Source organism: Schistosoma mansoni, chromosome W (genome assembly GCF_000237925.1).
Source record: "Schistosoma mansoni strain Puerto Rico chromosome W, complete genome".
Taxonomy (NCBI): domain Eukaryota; kingdom Metazoa; phylum Platyhelminthes; class Trematoda; order Strigeidida; family Schistosomatidae; genus Schistosoma; species Schistosoma mansoni.
This window is the reverse complement of record NC_031502.1, coordinates 26,393,605-26,418,316: the sequence shown is the minus strand read 5'-3', so window position 1 is coordinate 26,418,316 and position 24,712 is coordinate 26,393,605. Positions and strand designations below refer to the sequence as shown.

Below are 24,712 nucleotides of genomic sequence, written 5' to 3'. Positions count from 1 at the left end.
GTGTCATTCAGCTTCACAGTCAAAGATGTTACCACTGAGCTATTCGGGCCGCAATCGACCTCCTGTAGGACTGAGATGTAATCACAATTGATTGATCACTGGGTGGTGATCAATGTCATGCGTGTCAAGTCTTTAGTGCTGATCGAATGCTATCGAGTGACACGGAATCGAATCCATCAGGGAGCACCAGTTCCCTCAAGATTACAGGTACACCTTGCTGACGAGTGCCAAGTAGCACGAAACCCGGGTCCAGGGTTTCCTGTTGACCACCTCCAACCACCATCTTATCTCAACATAGTGCAAGCAGTGTCGAGCCATTTAGACTAGTGGCCACATTGCAACTTGATCGATAGCATTCGATCAGCACTAAGAAGGACTTGACACACATGACATTGATCGCCACGCAGTGATTGATCAATTGTGTTGCTGGTGGTTTCCGGCCAACGGACATAGAGTATCTTGCGTAGACAACTGTTTATGAATAATTGTACCTTTTTGGTGATAATTGTAACAGTTCTCTAAGTTTCAGCTCCTTAGAGTAAAACTGTCTTGATGTTCGTATTGAAGATTATGACTTTGGTATTGGTTGACAGTTGTTTTGAGTTCTATATGTTCTTCAACTGTATGGATGCTGTCCTTGCTTTGTCAATCCTCGCTTTTACGTCTGCATCCGATCCTCCTTGTTCATCGATGGTGCTGCTGCCCACCTCTTTCAGAACTGCATCAAGTGTGATTGTGTTGGTGTTCTCCGTGTTATATTCGAGGATCTTGCCTTTTCCTTTGTGTATGTTGAGGCCTACTGATGCAGAGGCTGCTGTTACACTAGTTGTCTTTATCTGTATTTGTTGGTGTGTATGGGATAGAAAGGCCAGGTCATCTGCTACATCCAAATCGTCTAGTTGATTCCAAGCTGTCCATTGTATTCAGTGTCCCCTCTCAGATGTCGAGGTCTTCATAATCCAATCGACCACCAGAAGAAAGAGGAAGGGGGAGAGCAGACAGCCTTGTCTGACACCGGTCCGTAATTGGAATGCGTCTTTCAGTTGCCCTCCATGCACACTGTAGTTCGTCGTATGAATTCTGGACGATGTTGAATATCTTCTCAGGTACACCATAGTATCGAAGAAGTTTCCATAAAGTCCTCCTATCCACGCTGTCAAATACTTTCTCATAGTCGATGAAGTTGATGTATAATGACGAGTTCCATTCAATTGACTGTTCAACGAAGATCCGTAGTGTTGCGATTCGGTCTGTTCACGATTGATCCTTACGGAATCCGACTTGTTGATCTCGAAGTTGGGCGTCTACTTCGTCTTTCATCCGGTTCAGCAACACTCTATTGAAAACCTTTCCCGGTACTGACAACAGTGTGATGCCTCTGTAATTCTCACATCTGCCCAGATTTCCTTTCTTCGGTATTTTGATGAGGTGTCCTTCCTCTCAGTCTGTCGGCACTTGTTCCTCCTCCCAATAGAACGTAAAACATGATTACAGTTGCTTCTATATCTGACTTCGGCGCCTCAGCTGGTATATTGTCAGGTCCCACTGCTTTCCAGCTCTTAATTTTTCCAATAACCACCCTGAGTTCTTCGGTCATCGGTGGAGTGACATTGATAGGGAGGTCTGTGTGTGTTGCTTCGACGTCCGTTGTGTTCAGTGGAGCTGGTCTATTTAAGAGTTCCTCGAAGTATTCCACCCATCTGTTTCTCTGTTCTTGAATCTCGGTGATTGGCTTTCCCTCTTTGTCCTTGACCGGTTTCTCTGATTTACTATATTTCCATGTCAGTTTTTTCGTTGTGTCATATAGTTGTCTGATATTTCCTTCTCTTGCAGGTTTTTCTTCTATCGTTGCTAGGTCTTCCACATATTTTTGCTTGTCGGCTCTAGTGCTCCGCTTCAGTTGCTTGTCTGCTTCTGTATATTCAGCTTGTGTCTTGACCTTCTCTGTTCTTGTTCAGCTGTTGTTAACTATCTCCTTGTTCTTCCTTCCCTGAATCTTGTCTAGGATTTCGATAGAGATCCATTCCTTGTGATGATGCTTCTTCTTTCGGCTCAGAACCTCCTGACACGTTGTGGTTAATTCTGCTTTGATCCCTTCTCAGTTGTTCTACATAGTAGTTTTTTCTCTCTTGAATAGATCTTGTAGGGCTTGGAACCTGTTGTTGAGAGTTATCTTGAACTTGTTGAGTTTGTCAGTATGTCTAAGGAAGGCTGTATTGAACCTTTGTAATGCTGTTTCTCCAGTTGTCCAGTGTTTCTTTAGCTTCAGTTTCATCTTGGCAACCATCAGGTGGTGATCTGAAGCTACGTCAGCTCATCTCCTGGTTTCCAGGTCTTCCATTGTCGTTCTGAATTTTTGAGTGATGCAAATATGGTCGATCTGGTTCTCCGTGGTGTGATCCGGTGAGACTCATGTAGCTTTGTATACGCGTTTGGTTGAGAATATTGTACCGCCTATAACGATTTTAAAATCCACATAAATATGCAAATATCTCACCATTCTCATTCCTTTCCCACAGATCATGTCGTCTCACGATATCTTCATATCCATTGTTGTCCATTCCGACTTCGGCGTTTATTTCTCCTATTAGGATGGTCAGATATTTCCCTGTGCACCTCGCTATGATTGATTGCAGCCTCTCATAGAACTGATCTTTGTCGTTGTCGTTGTCGTTGTTATCGTTGCTATCATTAGTGGGTGCATAACACTGGATAACATTTGTTGTGATTCCCTTCTTCTTTGTTTTGAAGGATGCTTTGGTGATCCTGGATCCATGAGATTCCCATCCTACAAGTGCATTTCGTGCTTCCCTGGACAGCATTAGAGCAACTCCCTGAGTGTGTGGAGCATTTTTCTGTTCGTGACCAGAATACAGCATCTCTCGCGTATCTGGCCTTTGTTGTCCAGCTTGAGTCCATTGGGTTTCGCTGATTCCGAGTACTGTCAATTTGTATCTCCTCATTTCCGTTGCTATTCGTCAGGCCTTCCCGGTCTCCCACATTGTGTGGACGTTCCATATACCTATAAAAAAATGCTGTTCTGGTTGTTAGAAGGGGTGTCGGCCTCGTGACTTCCGAAGAATCTCGGCTTTCATCCTGAAGCGTCATAATTCTTCCTTGAACTCGGAGGGCAGAGTTTAAATGGTTTAATCTGTTTAATCAGGTCGATGTTTTTTTAGCAAGATTGTTTTCTGCTAGATGAGGTTGCCGATCCCACGTCCAACCCTCACCATTTTTGTGGGCTTGGGACTGGCATTAACTCTAGAAGAACTGTAGGTGGAGTTATGATTTGTAATTTGTATACCCAAAAATACACGTACACTTTAACCATGAGAAACACTTTATAAATGTAGAGGCCCTATGTAGGATATAAGTGTTTGAGCATAAGTGTTTTCCTCGAGTATGGAGGTGACTATAGGAAATCAAGTAGTGAGACCAAATCTACCGATCGAGATAGTTGAGACGTGTTATGTTTGCCCAACCACCTCATACCCTGACGCGCAACGCTAGTTAGCATGGGAGTCAGTTGTAATAAACCTAGGGACGTCTTAACTAAGACTTGGCATCAATGAATGAAATAATTAACTGTTCTACAAGGTAGCCACAATCGTCAGTTGTAGACGTCAAGTAACAGTTCAGAACCAGTCACACTAACTCAAATGCACTTATTGTTGATCTTCCTCTAGAATTTAAGTTTCCCTTTCTCTCGATTATCGTGATCAGTGGTTAGACACTTTGAATGACATGGCTCATGACCATCTGCAGTGGTTCAGGTACATCCATTCTTTGTCTTCCTTGGAATTCTTAGATCCGAAATTTTCTATTTTTTTTCGCTTCTTTATTTCACTAGTTTGTATTTTCTCGGATCGTATCTCCAATCCCAAATCTTTCCTATTACCACTGATACTGTTACTACCTCTACTTTTCTGAGATTTGGCCCGACAATTTGATCTCTGCACTAATGGTTTATGGAAACTTGAACCGATGTACATACGTATCAGGTTGTGGCTGATTCATATTCTGTCTTTATACTCTTTAGAACCATATTCTTGGTTTTTAGTCGTTCTCATCAATAATACTGCTATAATATGAACTCATTTGGCACTAAGCTTGCTAACTTCATTTTATTATGCAGCTATATGCTAGGATCTACATTGGTTATGATTGACTGTTAAGCGTTTGTAAGGAGTGGCTATTGAATCTAGGGAATACTTTCAAAACGTTATCCACCCGAACAGTTTAAAGCACTGAATGAACATAATCCTGTGGATGAAATATTTAAATTGTTTAAGAAGATTGTGATACAGAATGTTTATAGTATATTCCTATTCGTCCATCTCGAATGGAAATATTAATTGAAAGCCACTGGGTTGCTATGCTTTAAAATCGACCCATTTCATGAAACAATTTGTTTCCAATCTGAGTTAAGTAAAATTGTACTAATGCTTCTCTAAACCACCAGTAGCCCAGCTCTACTGACTTTCCCTGCTCTGGACCCACTTATTTTTCATTTAATCTTGTTTCTGTTTAGTTTTATTTTCCTTTTTGATGTCTCTGTTTCGAAATATAGGGACTTGAGCTAGTGCTCTATTGTTCTTGGTTCAATATAGTATCAGCTTGAAATTTGTACGTCGTGAAATGCTTTATTCTAATCATAAAATACTTGAGTGTTGTATGAATTGCATTAAAATAGTGACTTTGCTTATTGGAAATTGTCAATGCTTTTTATTTTTTCTAATTAGGGTTGTTCATTTGATCCTAGCGGATCCTTGGGGTTTTGTGGAGGATCCCCTAAAAGTTAAAGATCAATCGAATGTGGGCGCAGCTCAAGCATGGATATTTTCAACTGTTCGTCATTTATTTCGTTCCTTTAATCCCTTATCCTTTCTTCGTGCTGCCGGGCCTTTCGGGCCTAGCCTTATCCACTATTTCCGTCAGGATCTAAGAGGGTTTTTCGATCAAAGGCCCATTCGCGCTGAAGAGGTTAGATATGTTTCCGATAAATTTTGTTATCTAAAGAGTTGTTTTTGTCTGTCGGAAAAAAAACTATATGATAGGTATAAAAATGTTTCAAAGAGACAATACGCTTATTAGCCTATTATGAAAACCTAATGGTCCAGCTATACACTGTAATTTATAAAACTACAATCACACGTTTTACATAGTTGCTAATAATGGGTTAGTAATTTTTGTCCGATAATACTTAAATAAATTGAACGAACTCATTCATCAGGTACTTGAGTACGAGCCACACAGTGAGGTCTCATGATATTACCCGGCTGTCCAAACCGAAGGAGATGGAGCGGGGTTCGAACTTGGAACCTAGTGGCCGAATGTCGGATGGCTTAAATGCTAAGCTACTACTTCTCTGTTGTGTGGTTTATTGTATATTAAGATTTAATATATTTGAAGTTGCATTTAGCATGAGTTTATTCAATCCAGAGAAAATTTTGGAGACATTTACGATATCACGTTAAATTATTCATAGTTGATTGTTAAGTATTCCTGTGACTTCAGCACAGAGTTGTTTCCCAAGCAGTTTAGCCTAATTCGAATTTTTCATCAAGACTGTTTGTTTACAAACGGATATGACTGTTAAGTGTAAGATGTTAATTAGGGTTAATAAGGCCGTTAATTTTCATCTACTGGAGTGGTTCTCATCGGTTTTAAGCACTTCCAATCATTGTTAACATCGATATGCAGTGCTCAATTCCAGATGAATAGGTTAGAATGAGAATAGAATTGAGGATATCAGGAGGTTGCAACAGTTTGTAAAGCCAAAAACAGGGCTTCTTGATATGCTTTACTTTTTAATCGGGGTGTATAAGATAACCGTACTCTGTAGTTGGAAACAATGGCTGTCACTTTGTATTTTTTGTTCGTGTCCTCCCATTGATGTTTAGGATTGCAATTGATCAGTCTCTTATTGGCATATGTGCATCCTGTGCGGATGGCCTCGATATTGCCTTAAGTCACAAGCATTATAAGCAAAGATATATGGTGGCTAGCAGTGAAATTCAGGACGTGCGTTTCACCCTATTTGAGACTCGTCAGCTGGGTGTGCCTGTATCTCAGGGTTGGTGTCCACTGTTCCGAAATGTAGTAATGTAGATAGATCCGCTCGTTGATTCTGTAAATCTAAAGTCTTAAAATGATCTCTTTTTTATATTTCCCGATTGACTCTAAACTGGATTTCATTATTACTTAAGTCTGTTTCTCATCGCATTACATAAGCCGTCAATCAGGATTTTCCACCCTTAGCTTTCTCTGTTATTGTTCGTCTGTTGTTGATTACTGTCTTGTATTATAAATCCGTATACTCGCCACAATATTATTAACCACACTGACTTGGATTTGCCTAAGTTCTCGACGGGATCATGGTCATCTGTAATAAGGAATACCGTGATAAGAGAATTTCTGGTATAGCAGGTTCATGTCATTTATATAAGCAAGATCAATAATTTGCAACATGGACTAACAGATAAGAAGCTATCCAGACAGGCCTTTAAATAGGATAAAATCAGTGGAACCATATAGCAGAATATTCATGCCTATATATTAACTACTGAATAAATGTGTATGTTAGTGCTGTATTATAATTTCACAGTTGTCTCAATCCATACAAAAATGGCATCTCATAGAAATTATGACCTTGGAGAACAATGAGTTGTGATATGTTGCAGGGTGGAATGGACTCCAATAATAGAGGGAAATTTAAAGTTAGAATCGGGAAGGGCTTTCATTGAAACCGAAAATGCAGCAAGAGAAAATGTTTAGAGATCCTAGCAACTTCATTTCTTATTATCTGATATTTATTTCTTTATTACTTTTTTTCACCAAGTGCCAACCATGGGATCATAACGTAAGGGCCTCAGTTAGTATGTTATAGGTTATCTTAGTAAAGTAGCGAAGCCAATATAAGATCGGTAACGTGAGTCTAAGTAACAAGAGTAGGAGAACGACCTTAATATCACCGATTAGTTTCCTTGTCCTCGTTTATAAAAAACCCTCAAAAAACAGAAGGTTGCGCTCCACAAACATGGATGGATCGAAGTAATCACTCTCGACATCAATGCATGCTAGTCAGTCTAAAAAAATATGTCCACTCGTAGTGTTATGAGAGCACCAACCCCATGGTATTCAGAAGGCCAATGGGTTACGACTAATCAACACAGAACATTATTAATTGAGTTTATTCATGACAAAACGGGAATTTTTGAAGATAAAATACATCATGAGTCTTGATGCAAATTTTTCAGCAGGTCACAAATCGATGCATGATGTGAGTTTGATGAATTGCTTGGATTATTTTGGGGATGTAAGTTGTTGAAAGACGAAAACGAACGTGATGTAAGAGTATGAACTCTATATTCGTCTTCATGAGATTCATTAGATGAGTAATCAACACGTAGGATATGCGGGAAAGCAGTGTGGTGATTGACGAGACGTGGCCTGAAATTACAGAGGAAGTTTGACGGGTCAATTAAATGAGTGATTTATCAAGGGATAGTTCTGAGAGGGGATTTATAAAACTATGAAGTTTATAGTCTGGTGAAAGAGGACTTCCAATTAGCATTTGATTAGAGCTTCTGGAGGATAACTTTAAAAACAGGAATATCGTTCTCATCATTTAGGGACCTCATAGAACGGCAGTTGAGGGAGAAAAGGTTAAAAAATGAGGTGACGATATTCCTCTAAAAGCAGTTAGTGGCAGTTGTCAAATAGGATAGCCTGAGAGAGTATCTAAAATCATCAGGCAGGTTTGCAACTAAAGCAAGTTTGTAGTTACTGTTAGCAGAGCCGTAATGTATTGGTACGTTACAATCCTCTAATACTCGTAACGTTACACTCATAACCATCGACTTATACTGTCAATTAAAAAGGCAGTTCTTATGTAGTTTAATTTACCATCGTGAAAGCTAGATATTACATGGTTGTGTTTATGTTATTGGACTCACTAACTGAGATGTCGATAATTAACTCAATTCTCTGTCAGTGTGGCCCTCCAAAATGTTGATCAAAATCTCTTCTAGTGCAGCGAGTAGATGTGACGTAGTCACGTGTAAGCTAATACAGTTGCAGACCGATGCTTAGTATAAGTCACGAGGATTAATATTCTTGATAGCATTTTTAGGGGATTCAGTTTGGTTTAGCATTTCTGAAATCGAACAATTATAGCTCTTGACACAAACTCCGTGAGACTTTCTGTAACACTCATTAAATAGGTTTTTACTAGTGCCTGTATGAAAATGCATGCGCACTATGGAGGCACAAGCTACTCCACTTCTTGTAGCAGATGAGTTTTTGGGCTCAGGACGAATATATGTGGATGTGTCGTCTGAGATGATGGTATCTAGGTTACGATTCACACTTTATATATCTTAAGCCTCAAGAGAAGTAAGAAATGCCACTTTGAAGTTTGTCCAGTGACTATCATTATGATTGTTGTTACTGCATAGTCTACGTTAATTGGACAGTACTGCAAAATTTATTTGCGTATGCTTATAAGGAGCAACAACCATCAGTTTCGCAAACTCTGATTACTTTAATGGGTTTCGCTTATATCAGGTTCCGCCAGGTTATATCTCATCTCCCCAACAATTTGACTGGTCCTGCCAGTCTGCTTCATTGTGAGGACTTTCCATATGCCTATGCTAATTGTTGCTCTGATTTTTAGAAGGGGCATCGGCCTCGTGACTTCCGAAGGATCTTGGCTTTTATCATAAGGCATTATAACTCTTCTAAATGAAAACCCTTGAACTCCTTGAGCAGAATTTAAATAATTAAAGTGGGTTTTTCTGGCTGGCGTTTGCTTTAGAAAAGTTCTTTTTCACGGATTGGGATTACTAACCCTCGACAGACTCAAGGCTGAGTTGGTTTATCATTACAAGAATTAATAAACCAATCAATCATCTACGAAGTTATAAATATTTGTAAATATATATTTTATGAAGGTTGATAAGATAGTTATGTATATATATAAAGAGAGAGAGAGAGGTATCTACTTCGTCAATAAACAAACTTTAAAACCTGGAAGTAGATTTTGAACTTGTTTTCATCAGGATTTATCAATTGTGGGTTGTTTCTTTATTTTAAGTTTTTTAATGTAATCGCGATTGGTTTTCGGCTGGGTCTACGATAATTTGAGAATCTTTTAATACTAAAAAGACTAATGGGAACTTGACAGACCGGACGTTTAAGAAAAACACTTCGACGTTAGTAATCCACACGCCAATTGGTGAAGGGACTTCTTAGAACAACTTTATCTTTCGAACAGATAACCAAAACTTCGACAACTTCGTTTACAAAGTAAGACCCAGTGATGTTGGGATGCTTAACACAACTGTCAAACTGTAATTAAAAACAACTGATCAAATAACAGTATAGGTAATTACTGAAATATAGTTTGGAAAAGTGCTATCGAGATTATTCTCTAAGAAAAAGAAATAACATGTAATTACAAAAAATTAGGCAGTCTGAGTTCTCCTTAGCAGTTCATACTGGTGAATTGGTAATATGTTGCTCGGTTCGACGATTTCGTCTCAGGCGCTCCCCGTAATTTGAGTAGATTTTTTTATAAATTGCATGAAATTTATGCACAATGTTAGACACTTTTCTTGTTGAAAATGTCCAGTGAGTAAACGATAATATGTAAATTTAGATTACAATTCTAATTTCTAACATTTTTGAATCCCCAAGATGACAGAAATACCTCGAACAGAACAACTTGAATCGACCCATAATGTTTCTTACGATAAACACATTCAGTCAACTAATGGTGAAGATGATGTATTCGAGCCTCCGTCACCGATCCACATAACGGTGAAGGCTGAGGGGACAGTCTCTGATAAATCAAGTTCCAATACACTGAATTCTATTGATTTAAACGATTTGGATGGGTCTGTAGCTTTGGATTACGTCTATCATATTAACTGTCAGCATCCAAGGTACCATTGTCTTAAATTACATCTATTGGTTTTTTAACTGAACTAAACTGTCCACTATCTGATTAATGTTATTTCGCATAAATAGGTTCGTGTTATTCAGGAGTAAAGGCATGGTAACTTTTCTGAAGCTTTCTCAGAGGCTTTTCCTAAATGTTTTATTACATCAGGATCAGTGGTCTTATGTGGACAATACAAACCAATTTGTCCTGTCAAATGTATGGGCAATTTTCTCTGAATTTCGCAGTAAAATAACACGATGTTCTTTACCTAGTTAAATTTTTGGTTTATTTAGCAAGAGTAATTAATTTTGAAACAAGTGTATTGTAGCCTTTCGCACTTTTTTGTAGTGAATAGTTTCTTCGATCTATGACGACTGATTCTCTCAATCCGCGTAATCGCATATGTATGTTTTTGAGTATCCTACACGTTGGCATTCTCTTCTCGAATTAATTTACTGTTCGTGACTGTCTTGACTCTGTTTACTTATGAGCTTCCCAGTGCATGTGAGCACCTACAACATTCTAGTTAACATCGATGAATGAAAATCTATATCCTGTTTGTTTTAAAGGTAATTATGAGTGAATATAAGGGTGGAAATCCTATTCAAACGATATCGTTTTTCTTCCATGATTAGGCGTACGATGAATATGTAGGAAGTCACGAGTCGTGACCTTATTTTCTATAAATGAACAATTATTAACAGTTTGGGATGTGATTGAGCGAATTTTAAAACGTTTTAATACACTAACCATCAGTCACACCAATGAATGAAAGTAGGCGCCATGTTATAACATGAAAGTCATCATAGTGAAACGTGATATATCTGTACGTTATTCTTATTTTAACTAATATCTGGGCAATAACAGTTGGATTTCTCTTGTCAGTCAGTCACAGCGTAGAACTTCGTACGTACGTACATCAGTTCGAGCTGCCATACCACATTAGCACAGAGATGAAGTCATTTCATTTCATGTCCTTTGTGTTGTTGTGAAGTTGTCGATTCAAATCCCATAGTGGTAGAATTAGTAAGAGTATAAGCGTTATGTGAAAGATTAGGGTTTGAAGATGTTATTGAAGGAGTATAATACAGTGAAATAAATTTGAAAAGAGAAAAAGGATAGGGACATGAGGAATTCAGAGGATTAGAACTTGGTAGAACACAGAGTGGATGCACCTGCGCCATTGCAAATGATTTTGAGCCATGTCATTCAAGGTCTCTAACCATCGGTTGCTATCATCTCGCGAATCCCAACCAGGTAGTCTACACCTACCAACATGGCTCAGTCCAATTGTCAGTGACTTCATGGACTTGTGCCACGTTTTGCTCTGGCCGCCCCTAGCTTTCTTCCAACCTACTCCTACACCATAAAGCATTGCACGTCGGGGCAGTCGGTGGTCGGACATACGTAGCACGTATTCCAGCCATCTCAACTGATGAAGTTTCACCACTTCATCAATCGATTTGCCATCCTTACCTAGTACCTGTTTTCTAACAACTGCATTACTTACTCGGTGGTCTCAATATATACAAGCAACTATGATCGAATACTAGTAGCCTACGAATATCCTCTACTCTTATCGGCCATGTTTCATTGCCATAAGGTAGGACGGAACGAAATGCTGCATAGTAAACCCGTCCTTTTGTTACTAGACGGTTATCTCGCCTACACCATAAATGACGCAAGTTGGCGAAAGCTAGACGAGCCTTCTTTATCCGTGCTGAGATTTCGTCACATACCAGACCACAAGGGTTGATGAGACTCCCGAGATAAGTGAAGCGGTCAACACACTCAACTACTTCACTCCCTATCATTCGTTAGGATGCCGATGCAACCCAATCATGAAGTAACATTTTGCACATCGAGGGGAAGAATCGCATACCAAATATGCTTGCATAGTTGTTTGTAGTGGTCAGAAGACTCTGCATTTTGTCAGCGTCTTCACCAAATAAAACTATGTCGTCGGCGTATCCTAAGTCAACAAGTGAGCCTCCCGGTAAAAGTTCAACTTCTGGAAATTGAGATGATGAAAGTGTTATCTCTAAAAGCATGTCAACGACAAAGTTAAACAAGAATGGGGAGAGTGGAAAGCCCTGACGAACACCACTTGAGGTAACCAATTCTGATGACAGTTCGCCATAGGCTCTAACTCGACCAGTTGTGTTCGAGTAGAGAGCCTTTATGGGGTTCATGTACTTCTTTGGTACTCCTTTCAGTGACAAACACTGCCATAGAACCTCACGGTCAACGGAGTCAGAATTTCGCTTGTAGATATATGCTAACTATACAAACAGTTCACAGTATGTAACAAATTTTTATGGTCATATTTTGTTGATTTCATAAGTAGCCTAGCATACGGTCCTCATGGTCAATGTTTAGATGATGATCTATATGCTGTTACCACAAACACTGCATCTGTTTTTTATTCGTTCTTGTTATAAGTAACCTTTTATTTATAGTTTTTATGTATTATTCTGTAAAAACACTTACGTAACATTGCTTTCTGGATTTTCCGTTCGATTGATTGTCTTTCGACGTTACTGCGATCACATTGTGTCCTATGAATTATCGTTATCTCTATGTTCATTCATAAACTCAGCATAACTTCTATTTTTCATAAAACCTTTCTTTACAATTCTTTGAATTGTTGTAGCGCTATGTAGAATTAATTTCCATTTATCAAAGGATAAGTCATAATAGCCTATCAAAATGTTTGACATCGAAATTTATTGATTTATTCAACCTAGTTTATAATTAAACATGACGTTAATCTTTCAGTCGCTCCAGCGTTTTCAAAACAAGAGATACCTTTGTATTCTTCAACTTATATATATATATATATATATATATATATATATATATATATCAAACATTTGGGTACAGTATTTGACATGAAATTAAGTTTATCACATCACATGGTGTGTCACATTTAAATATAAACAAAAATGTACATTAAAACGGGAAGTTATTAGGCACAAGTAGAATAACTTAACTATGATATCCGTCATTATTACTATTAAAACATTTGCGAATTGTTTGCAAATCACATTTAAAAAGTCTGGCCTCGTAAATCTTCTGTCAAGTAAACGCTTTCTAATTAGCCACTTGAAAAAAGTTACTAACAACATGTTTGAATTTACTACATTTACGTTGAAAAGTCTCGCTGAAAGCAGTTTTTATTCTAGATCTATATATACACAGCGAGAATCGCTCATGCTAAATTTTAAATCGTTTAAATGCCTCACGCTAACCAACCGTATAAAGAATTTACTAAGTTCTATTTATTACGCTGTTCATAGACCATGAAATACTCTCTATAATAAAGTACCAAGAAATCCGTTGCAAAAAACGAAATCACAATGTCGTAACTATATAAAACAGGAATTTAAAAACGCACAGTTCACGTACGATTACAATCAATATGTGCACATTATGTTGTTTTGAAAAATGTGAAACATTGCTACCGATAATGTTACTAACTTTTCTTACTCTGCCTTTCTCATTACTAACTTTGTCTCCCTGTGCCAGTGCGATGCGACAACTTGATACCATTCATATATGTTAACCCTGTTGGAGCATAAGCCATCGATCAGAACTCTCAACCCAGCGCTGTCATGGGCTCTCCCTTCAGTTTTTGCCAAGTGCTGTCCATCATTTCGATATCTGCCTCCAATTCCCGGCGTAGTGTGTTCTATGGTCTGCCTCTTTTCCTCTTGCCGTGGGGATTTCAAGTTAGTTTTGAGTCTCAGATGTTCTTCAACTGTAGGAATGCTTCCCCTGCTTTGCTAACCGTTGCCTTCAGATCTCTCTTGTTTATCAATGATACTGTTCGGGTACGTAAAAGCTTCCACCTCTTTCATAGATTCTCCACTAAATGTGATTCAGTCGCTGCTCGCTGTGTTGTATTCTAGGATGTTGTTTTTTCCTTTGTGTATGTTGAGGCCTACTGCTGCAGAGACTACTTTTACACTGGTTGTCTTCTCTTTCATTTGTTCGTGTGTATGGGATAGAAGAACTAGGTCATCTGCGAAGTCCAAATCGTCTAGTTGCATGCAAGCTATCCACTGTATTCCGTACTTTTCCTGAACTGTGAAGGTCTTCATGGTTTAATCGACCACTAGAAGAAATAGAAAAAGCAAGAGTATTCAGCCTTTCCTAACACTGGTCTTCACTTGGAATGCATCTGTGAGCTGCCCTCCATGTGCGCCTTTGCAGCATAGTCCTTCATGAGAAGTCTATGATGGTGATAATCTTCTCAGGTACACCATAGTGTCGAGAAATGTTCCACGAGGTTTTCCCATCCACGCTGTCAAATGCCTTATCATAGCCAAAGAAATTGATGTATAGTGGTGAGTTCTATTCAGTCGATTGCTCAACAATGATCCATAGTGTGGCAATTTGGTCGGTTCACGATTGATCCTTACAGAACCCAGCCTGTTGATCTTGAGGTTGGACGTCTACTGAATCTTTCATGCGGTTTAACAACACTGTTGAGAACTTTTCTTGGTACTGTCAGTAGTGTGATGCCTCTGTATTTCTCACACTTGCTCAGATCTCCCCTCTTTGGTATATTGATGAGGTATCCCTCTTTCCAGTCTGCTGGTATTTGTTCCCTCTCCCAAATTTTTCTGAAAAGAGTGTAGCGCATCTTTGTAGTCACCTCTACGTCTAACTTCAATGCTTCCACAGGTATGTTGACTGGAACTGCTACTTTCCCAGCCTTTGTTTGTCTGACAGATATGCCGATCTCCTCTATTATTGGTGGGAGATCCGTAAGATGGTCTGTGTGTGCTAATTCGATTTTCGGTGTGTTCAGTTGGGCTGTTCTATCCAGGAGCCTTTCAAAGTGCTCTCTCTATCCATCTGTTCTTCTGCTCTTTGACCTCAGTGATTGATGTTTCTTGTTTGTTCCTGACCGGTCACTGTGATCTACTACATTTTCTCTCTAACTTCTTAGTTGTATCACATGGTTACTCGATATTTCTTTCCGTTCCATGTCATTCAGTTGTAGTTGCTATGTCTTCTACATATTTTCTCTTGTTCGTTTTGATGCTTTTCTTTACTCGTTTGTTTGCTTCTGTATATTCCGTCTGTGCCTTAGCTTTCGCTGTTCTTATTCGTTTGTTGTTGACTACTGTCTTCTTGTTTCTTCCTTCTTGAATCTTGCGCAGGGTATCAACAGAGATCCATTCTTTATGCTGGTGCTTATTGCGACCCAGCACCTGCTGTTATGTTGAAGTTACTGCTTATTAAATCTGTTTTCGGTCGTTATCGGCTTCCTCCTCTTTGAGTAGATTTTGTAAGGTTTGGAACTTCTCGCTCAGAGCTGTATTGGATTTGTTGAGTTTTTTTAATATCTCAAAGAAAGGATGTATTAACCTTTGTAAAGCTTTTTCCAGTTGTTTAGTGCTTCTTTAGCTCCAGTTTCAACTTGGCCCCCCACCAGGTTGTGATCTACAGCTATGTCAGCTCCTCTGTTTATTCTTTTGTGTCCCATGAACACTAATCTTTTCATTAATGCAAATGCTCTCTGTAGTGTGTTTTGGTGAAACCCATATAGCTCTGTGTATGTGTTGGCTGGGGGAAAATGGTATCATCCATGGCCAAATAAATTTTTGGGAACAACCGTCTCCAATTAACTAAAATTATTCATAATATATCTGTAAAATGATTTTCGCCCTCCATAACGTAAAGTGATGTCGAGGAATTTTGCATTGTGTGTAGTCGATTTCACCCTTTTTATGTTATCTGTATAGAGTCATGGAAGTCTATGTATTTTAACTCTTCTGATTACAAACTTATATCCCCTATATGTATTATATAGACCCCTTTCTAGGTTAAATATCCCGGGTCCTCGAAATTTTGATGGAATACTCTCAATTTTTTAACATCTTGTCAAATAACCTTGTCGTATTCGTGACTAAAAAATCTGTCACATTAAAAATCATAAGAGAAAAGTCGTTTAGGCCTGGTGGCTCGTGATTCTGTAAAGGATGAGTTTTCTTGCGGGTCCACTTCTTTAGGTGCATTTGTGTTCACTGGCAGGGAAAAGGTCACAGTTTTGTCGAAATCGGTGGGGCAGTGAAACTGCATAACGTTATAGGTGTCTGCAGTTTACTAGCTTAAGCGCCGTCAACCTCGCGGATTGTTTCATTTACACTAGGTTTGTACTTGCTGCTGACCCCAACACATGCAGGTTTTTCTCTGAAAGTAAAGTTAAATCAGTTGACATTTCGGCTCACCGCGATCTAGTCGGTTTTCGAGCAGTTTTCAAAAAGTTGTTAGACCTTTCTATGATAAAATAGAACCGTCATAATTGGTCAGATCCTGTACATGCACACATCTAAGTTTTGTTTGAACAACTAAACGTTTTATAATTAGCCTTTGTACTTTTTTGTCGTAGATGACTGCAAACATATGTTTGTGTTATAGTTTCATGCTTCTAGTTGTTTGTTGCTCAAATTCGTATATATTGATTCAACTTTTGAAAGGTAATTTCATGCCTGCATTGTCCACTTTTGTACTGTCAGATGTGGTCTTTTCTGGATTAGGGGAAAATTAATAATACGAATTGTGGTGTTAATAATGATGAACCGAAAAGCGACTTATTTCATATTCTGTGATTACTTAAGTAAGTTTCTTATCTGGGGATTTATGTGGGTGATATATTAGTAGCTTGTTTTAACATTATTATTTTTTTTTAATTTTACGTTCTTTGTGTTGTGTATGGACTCAAAAAATCACATAATGTCTTATCGAGTTATTTTTGTTGTTCTGATTATTCAACCCTGCGGACACTAGAGAATTTGTCCAGATGAGTTCTAAACGAAGGCATCTTCACCTCAAAACCATCTCTGCTATTCAGTCTCGTACACAAAATCTTGTGTGTAGATGAATATGTCACAATACTTATGTCCCAACCTAAAACAAAATAGATTCTTGTCAGCTGATTCATTCTCCTTTCATCCAATATGTACTAGGTATGTTTTCCGTCTCGTAAGAATGTTCTTTACGAAAAACCATCTATAGAGATAGATTAAGAAGTAATATGTACTTTTCATAACAGTTTATCCTTCTTATCGCGCTATTTCATTCTAATTCTGCTTTTATTATTGGGAATACAATTTTCATTTAAGCGGTGAAACAGGATTCAAATCATTATGTAGTTCAGTTGGATGGCCTCAACGCCCAATGTTAAACAGAATTAGCCAACTCGATCCTAATGTTCCTGTCACTTTTATATATGGTTCTCGATCGTGGATGGATTTATCAACAGGATATAGAACTCGTGTGTTACTTCCTAATTCGTACGTAGATGTAAAGGTAGGTAGCCACCTCGTAATTTTTTCTTCACAAATAATCTGGGCTACACACACACACCAGTGTTTGGTCAGACACATTATCCGTTGATCTTTGACACCCAGTTTGCATTTTAGTGGCTCGTCGATCTGACTCCAATATGAAATAAGTATACTATGAATATAAATCTTCCGTTTAATTCCGTATACTGCACTTAGTCTAACCCCGTTTGTCCAGTGAAGGTAATAAGAAGCCAAATGCGAATTATGTTGGGTCGGGCTATTTCATTGCAATCGTTTGTGAAGGCAAACTAAAGTGAAGTGGAGACGACAAGTGAGCCAACTCTCCCATACTACTCATAACAAGAGCTAATATAGCTGGAAATAGATAATGAGTAATGTGACAAAGAGACATGATGCATTGGATAAAATGTAGTGAGCGATAGACATACACACAAGGCTCATAAGCGTAGAATCAGGACATGAATATAAAACGTATATTTGCTTAAAGGTCATGATAGCTTATGAAAATAATAGGGTTATTATTATGGTAAAAGTGACTCACTAGCCACATGCTGCCTGAGTTGTTAAAGTCTGTCTATAAGCTGGGATGAATCATGTTAGTACATAGACACCACAGTACAAATCCAATTTTTGTTTGCAAATGAGTTTGCACTGTTCCATGAATCATAAAAAAGGTGGCTGTGGCTAATGCAATGTGTCTGATTAGATGAAGTATTCCAGTAGTCTAATAAAATTTTAGTTCTTTTACTTATTTACAATTTCAAATCATACCCTACGATTTTACATATCTGGAAATGTATTAAGCGTTGTCCCTTTGTTTAAACCCATAATTAATCCCACTGCAATATATTAACATTTTTCCTACTGACTTGTTTTTGATGCCTTAACATTTTATGTATAGCCAAGATTCTTTTGATGTCAATAACTTTGAAGTTATTTTTGTAATTCAATTTTTGTTAGGCAGGAAAACTAAACATTAAGTTCTTTATAGTAGCTATTACTACCTACACTAATTAATTGTCTGTTTATAACAGCCTCTAATTAACAAAATTTGTTTCGAATTGTTGAGTCTATTCTAGGCATAAATCGTTTAAAAAGGAAAATAAGCTATACTTACTATATCATGGAAAACCTGCTGACTAATCTCATTTTTTCGGATCGCTATTTATCATAAAAGATTTCTTGAGACCTTGTTTTATTTTCTTAATTACATAGTACTCAATACTAAAATACCAATAGAAATTCAATGTAAACCTGGCTGTTATAACATTAGTTAGTGAAAGTTTCATATTACTTGGTCATTTCACTCGTAAGCAACCGAATTCTGTGGTTATGTGTATTTAACGTGCGAATTTGTTCTGAATTGAAGATTATCATTGTTTTGTATCCACACTTTTAATGGTGAATAGGTGATTGATTGATCAAATTTTATTTTGGTAGATTTTAAAATTAACCATTCATTGTACTCAAATCCAATTTCTAAGATAGTTCAATCCCTAGATATCTACTCGAGCATAGTGTGAAAACTTTGTAGTCGAAGATATTATTGTATCGTATCTAAGTGCTTGTCATCACAGACTCTTGATTCAACAACTAGTTCACTCCGTTAATTGATTGTTCATATATCCTTTCTTAAATCAAACTATGCAGACAAAAAACTTCATATATGTGTACATGTCTTCTAATTTGTCCATTTTATTTTTGCTGTTCAGGCACTGATTGCGTAATTTTATATGTATGCATTTCTGTTGTATTTGCAAAAACGTACAAAAAAGATAAGTGTTCCCATTCATTAATGTTTGTTCCGAGAAAAATCGTCAAAAATAGCTTTAAAAATATGTGATTACTCATCAGTTGTTTATTAGCTAGACCTAATGGCATATTCTGTGTTTGTATGTGTTGGGATGTACTTTGGGAATAAGATATTTAGTAATGTTTCAAGTATTGTAATACAATGCCAACAAACAGTATTACTAAATGTCTTCTAGTAAAGTATTGTGATCAGATCGATAAATCCACCAAAACACCTTAATAAATTGGTTTATGTTGAATCTGATTGGACTGATCAGTTTACTCGACTAGATAATTGATTCTTCTCTGTTGTGATAAATTGCGCAAATGTTTTCTTTAATGAACAATTCTCCATTGCTTTTGTTGGCTTCCTAATTTCTTCCCAATGCCCTTACTCCTAATATCTTAGAAGGAGTACACTACTTCTGATTCTAAAAGTATTTGCCATAGTTAATGATATCAGTGGTGCAGTTAAAATCTATTTCACCCTTACTTGGGGTTTTCCACAAATACATATTTGGATCTCTAAAAATGATCCATTTTATGTTTTATGGCCACTGACTAATATCACGTAACAAAACCACCAATCAGCATCCCAATTCACATAATTTAGCATCTGAGTTAATCAATTACACGTCCAACCAGCACTAGTAACTTTGGGTCAACTGTCAATTCCTTACTGGTTCACCATCCTGTAGTTCTCTCGCTGCCCTGCCCTTGAGTTCAGAAATCGTTAATCAGCCTCCACTATATTATATTTCCACAAGACATAGCTTCTGTACAGAGATACCAGACCACATCACGCCATGAAGTGAAAAATAACAATTATACATAATCAAGCCAAGAAGTGGCAATGAATATGGAAGGCAGTAAATAACAAATTGGCGACAGATTGGGAATAATAAATCGTATAAACAAAAATCATATGATAAAAATATACATAACAATAGTTCGTAGATTAGTTCTAGAAGTTGCTATCCCTTCAGTTTTCGTTAGGATATGACAATCCAAATTATCACATTCACGTTTTCTAGTTTTTTGACCGATTGAATATAAGGAACATGTGATCTTGTTTACTTTTCACGCTCATATATAAAGTCATTTTTTGAAAGATGTGTTGAATTATTCTTTATAGTAAATGACAATAGATTTTTTTTAAAACCATTGGATATGATTAGTTTCTGTTCACACTACTTATTCACATGCATTAAGTCTTCTGGATTTGGTAAATGGAAGTCATTCTCATTTTCAAGAAGCTGTACATAACAAAGTGTTCGTTATTAATGATGATAAAACTCATCAGATAAACACTAAGTAAATTCAATTATAAAGCAGTATTTTTTTTATCTAAACACGATTAATTGCAACTAGTTTTTATCATGTACATTACTTTGATTCGTTCGTGTTTTTTATGCGATCTAGGTTGGTATACTTCGGTAATTTTCGAAACCAGAGTTCCTGACTCCAGTGATCTGCCAACATATATGTTGTATGAATGAACAGATCTAGGAATTGTGAATGGTTTATCTGACTGAGAAAGTGTAGATTGGCTAGTGTACCAAATTTACTTGACTCAGTATATCTAGACAAACTTTAATGAGCTACAACATGTTGTAGCTGAAATAGCAGTGTTGAACTGGTAATTTTTTAGGATTACAATCCAAATCCGATTGCTGTCCAATTTATGACTCAAATATGGTTATTACCTTCGTGTTTATTCACTAACCGATGATGTTCCAGATAGTTTAATTAAGACTTTTAATGGAGTTCTTCTGAAACTTAGATTGTTTCTCTAAATGAAGTTTTGCATTTCACTTATTCCAAGTCGGACGGCTTGTGCATAGGTTTTGGTCATACCGACTAGTAGCCGTTATTTGTCTGCTGAATTCAATTAATGTGTTACCTAATATATTGTTGGGACTTCAGTTGTATCATTAGTGGTGTGGGTCACACCCTAATGAATGTGGTTTTTGAGTTTTCATTTCTCATTTTCTTTTATATCTATAAGTATAGTTGTGCATATAAACCAATTACAATAACTAGTCCTGCTTTTTAAAAAAAACATGATTTACATTCTGTTGTTATTGACTAAGGTATATTATACCTTATTAAATTGAATTAATTCTAGTCAACATGTAGGATTCAAGTGTTAATCATTATCGTCGTCGTTAATACATGTTACGTAAATGGTTGTAAATTATGACATGGACTTTCACAAACGTGTACATCCATATTTCCTGAGTAATTCTGGCGTGCCCACAGAAATTCAAGTATACATGTTAATATTTACTTAAGTGATTCTTAGCGTTTTGATTTTGACGTAGCTGCTTAGACCTATGAACAATCTATGACCATCCTTGCGCTAAGCGTCATACTTATTCTAATGTATTGGGATAATTTATATGTAGGCTTTTTTTAATTTGTGTAAAATATACATTGATGCTCAACAGAACTAACCTTATCATTTCAATTCCATAATTTCGTGAATGTCTCGATAGGAGATTATATTTTTGAGATAAGACTGCGTTACAGCCAAATAAATTATTTCTTCCTCACATGATCATGGCTATGACGGGTAAACGCGAAATAAGATTGGTTGGTTTTCGATTTCTGTTTCCTTCCTTAATTAATTATTTATTATCTAACATTCCGTCGTATCATAGGTGGCTATTTTCTAGGATTTTTAATTCCTAGACTTATTCAGTCATTTCGTCCTGTCTTCCTATATCCAACTGAGATAAAGAGATTTGCTCCTGTCTTCATCATCATTTCAAGTATCACAATTAATTAATTTTATCAGTCATATCACTTGTACTCCTAAACACTTCATGTAATAAGCCATGTTAAAAATTCCTTCTAGCAGTGTAGTTGGTAAGTAAATATACAATAATAAAATAAATTCTGCCTTTTCCACAGTCATAATTTTGCCCATTGTGGCGCTGTTTAATGCTTTTTGTAGAAAGCGATTTCTATCGGCAGTTTGTTGTTTTAGTCGGGATTCCTTTTAACATATGCCGTTTCAAAATCACCCGTCCATTTAGTAAAATGATTGTTCCTTTTCGTTAGATTTTATGATGGTATCAATAGTACAGAGAATAATCTGTATACCCATATTTTAGGTAATCGAAGGAGCTGGATATCAAGTGTATGCACAAATGTCTGAAGAATTCAATGCTTATGTAAATATGATTGGAAAACGCGTTGACAATGGTGACCCATTTATTCCGGGAGTTTATAACCCAAATCCAGACTCTAAGAGAACTACATCTACTAATGGGACGAATAAAACCAATGAAAATACAGAGTCCCATGGTAACAACACTTCGATAAAGGGACATAATGGCCGTATTCGCCATAAGCGTTCGTCTTGTTCATCACTTCAGGGAGATAGTTCACTGCTAGCTCAATCTAATCGTTATATTCAAAACAGTAAGCATGTTTTTCCAAATGAAGAAGCAAGTGACGAAGGGTCTGAATAACTTTATTCACTTAATGAAACCTATTGTCCCCGTTAATTATGTGATATTTCTTGTCACGTTGAGGTCTATTCGCTAAATAACATGCTGTGATCTGAATTTTCTGAAATTGTAAAGTATTTAATGTACTCATATCAGAAAATACGTAGACAGCAATACAATTCCCATAATTGTTTCAGTCTTTCTAGTTCAAAAATACCATCAAGAGACCATAACATTTAGTGTTTTTATCTTCCAGTCTCATCCCCCTCCCTGTTTTGTTTCTACTTTTGATATATTTTATTTGATTAAAATTCATCTTTTACTATCTCTCATATAACTGTCTCTGTTAACCCAAGCAGTTTGACAGGTGAAGTTTACTGCTTGATACCAATAATCATAACAAATAAGATTTACAAACATTTATTGTTTAATTTAGGTACCTATAAAGTAATTTGTGATATAGAGGAAGTTAATTCTGTATAATTGTTTCCTTTTGTTTAGAATTCATATTTAACAGAGTATAAATAATTTCTCTAGCTCCTATATCTCGCATCGGTTCAATCAAAAAGCTTCTATGTATTAAATAACGATTACCCAGAAAAATTAACTTCTCATTTATTTAGTTATTATTTTCTACCGAATTTTTTTTATTTTCTTCCTTATGTATTTTTATTCCATAATTATTTTTAATTTGATTAGTAATGCAATAATCAATTATATCGTCGATGCTTGACAATTTTTCTTTATTGTGATATGTTGGTCTTCGGAATCGTGATTCAGAGCTAGATGGAATGAGTTTCTAAGCATCTATCAGTTCTGTAGGCGCCGCTAAAATCCACTGACTTTTGTTGACCCTTCGGTTTAAGTTACCAGTAGGTATCACTGCTTTCTCCACAGATTTCTGGATATCACACCAAGCTACATCGGGATAGATACAACTTTCACGGTTAAACAATTTCCTTCTCTACTGATTCCTGAAATACAATCTTAATTTTTTCATCATCAAGTTGGACTCTAAGGGGTTTTCTTCCCGTAACTTTTCTGCGTCCAGTAGGATGCAGACAAATACGTTCTCAAACTAGAGAATGATCCGAGTCTAAACATGTGCTCCAGAATGAGACTCTTCAATCGAGCCACTCCAACGATGGCTAATGGCAATGTGATCTACTTGAATCCATAGATGAGTTGATTGTGGAGGTCGCCGTGCCAGATGATGTTTCTCCTTACTCCTAAAGTTGACGTTTGCCAGGAATAGACGGTTATCTGAGCATAGTCGCAAATGACAGTCGCCATTATCTGTTCTATGAGCCACAGCCTAAGTGCCTTTCAGTTTGGTTGAGTTTACTTACTTGAGCATTAAAATCACCTGCCACTATTGCTAAATTAGAACGTTTAGCTTTTGAGGGAGGTTGGATAGCTTTCCACAAAATCCATCTTCAACTTCACCCGAGCTGCAATCAGTGGGAGGGTAGGTAGAGAAAACGAAAAGGTAACGGTGTGTGTCTCCATCTTCTCGGGTGCTTACTGTTCCGACTATCTATTGAAATCCGGTCTAGCAAATCCTGTCCTACTTTAAAACTTAATGCTACACCTGCACCAACGAAGCCCCGGAAGTAGCAGTGGGGTCTCCAGATGCTCAAAGAGTAACTGAAGAAGCCTGTTCTCCAATCCGACACAAGGTTTGAACATTAAAAGCTCCAACATGTAGTTTGGAGTGCAGTTTCAGGAAACCAGTAATACGATTGCGTGAACTCAAATCATTAGCATTGGTGGCGCGTAGTGATAAAGATAAATAAGGGTTAGTTGTAGAGATGGAAGAATTATTGTGAGGTGAAGGAGGGATTCGATTGCCCACAAGGATGATCTCAAGAGCTGATAGAGGTATGAGGGCGGTTGTCACTTCCTGGTTGCTCACATTGTGGAAGGATAGTTCTTATTAAGGGACCTGAAAAGGAAACTGAGTTAGGGATTGTCTAAGCAACCTGGGAGCGTGACCGCAGACCAAAAGGGACAACTGCTTGAAGCCGGTCGTGCATGGTCTTTTTACGGAAGGTTTTTGATGCGACAGCTCCGTACTTCAAAAGGCCTTACCTCCGGAGACGGGAACCCGTGGGGTGACGTGTGACATTTTTAGGGTCGACCTTTTCTAACCCTTTCCTTCTGTCATGAGAAGCCAGCACTGCCGCGCCGCAGAT

The 24,712-nt window shown here is 37.3% G+C and overlaps 2 protein-coding genes across 2 annotated transcripts in view; one reads left to right on the top strand and one right to left on the bottom strand.

Moving 5' to 3' along the window:
• Smp_145870 (abhydrolase domain-containing protein 4 (S33 family)) overlaps positions 1-10,238 on the top strand; it is a gene marked incomplete at its 5' end in the record, with an annotated part of 14,541 nt that extends 4,303 nt beyond the window's left edge. The window contains 2 exons of the mRNA XM_018789165.1: positions 4,743-4,983; positions 9,700-10,238. Of these exons, the coding sequence (XP_018654635.1) occupies positions 4,743-4,983; positions 9,700-9,984 (526 nt within the window). The 3' untranslated portion in view covers positions 9,985-10,238. The remainder of the gene's footprint in view (positions 1-4,742; positions 4,984-9,699) is intronic.
• Positions 10,239-17,127: 6,889 nt separating this feature from the next.
• Smp_203570 (uncharacterized protein) lies at positions 17,128-22,415 on the bottom strand (the record flags this gene model as incomplete). The annotated part of the gene is made up of 2 exons (XM_018789163.1): positions 17,128-17,263; positions 22,174-22,415. The coding sequence occupies 2 exons, from the start codon at positions 22,413-22,415 to the stop codon at positions 17,128-17,130; spliced, it is 378 nt and encodes a 125-aa protein (XP_018654634.1).
• Positions 22,416-24,712: the final 2,297 nt, after the last annotated feature.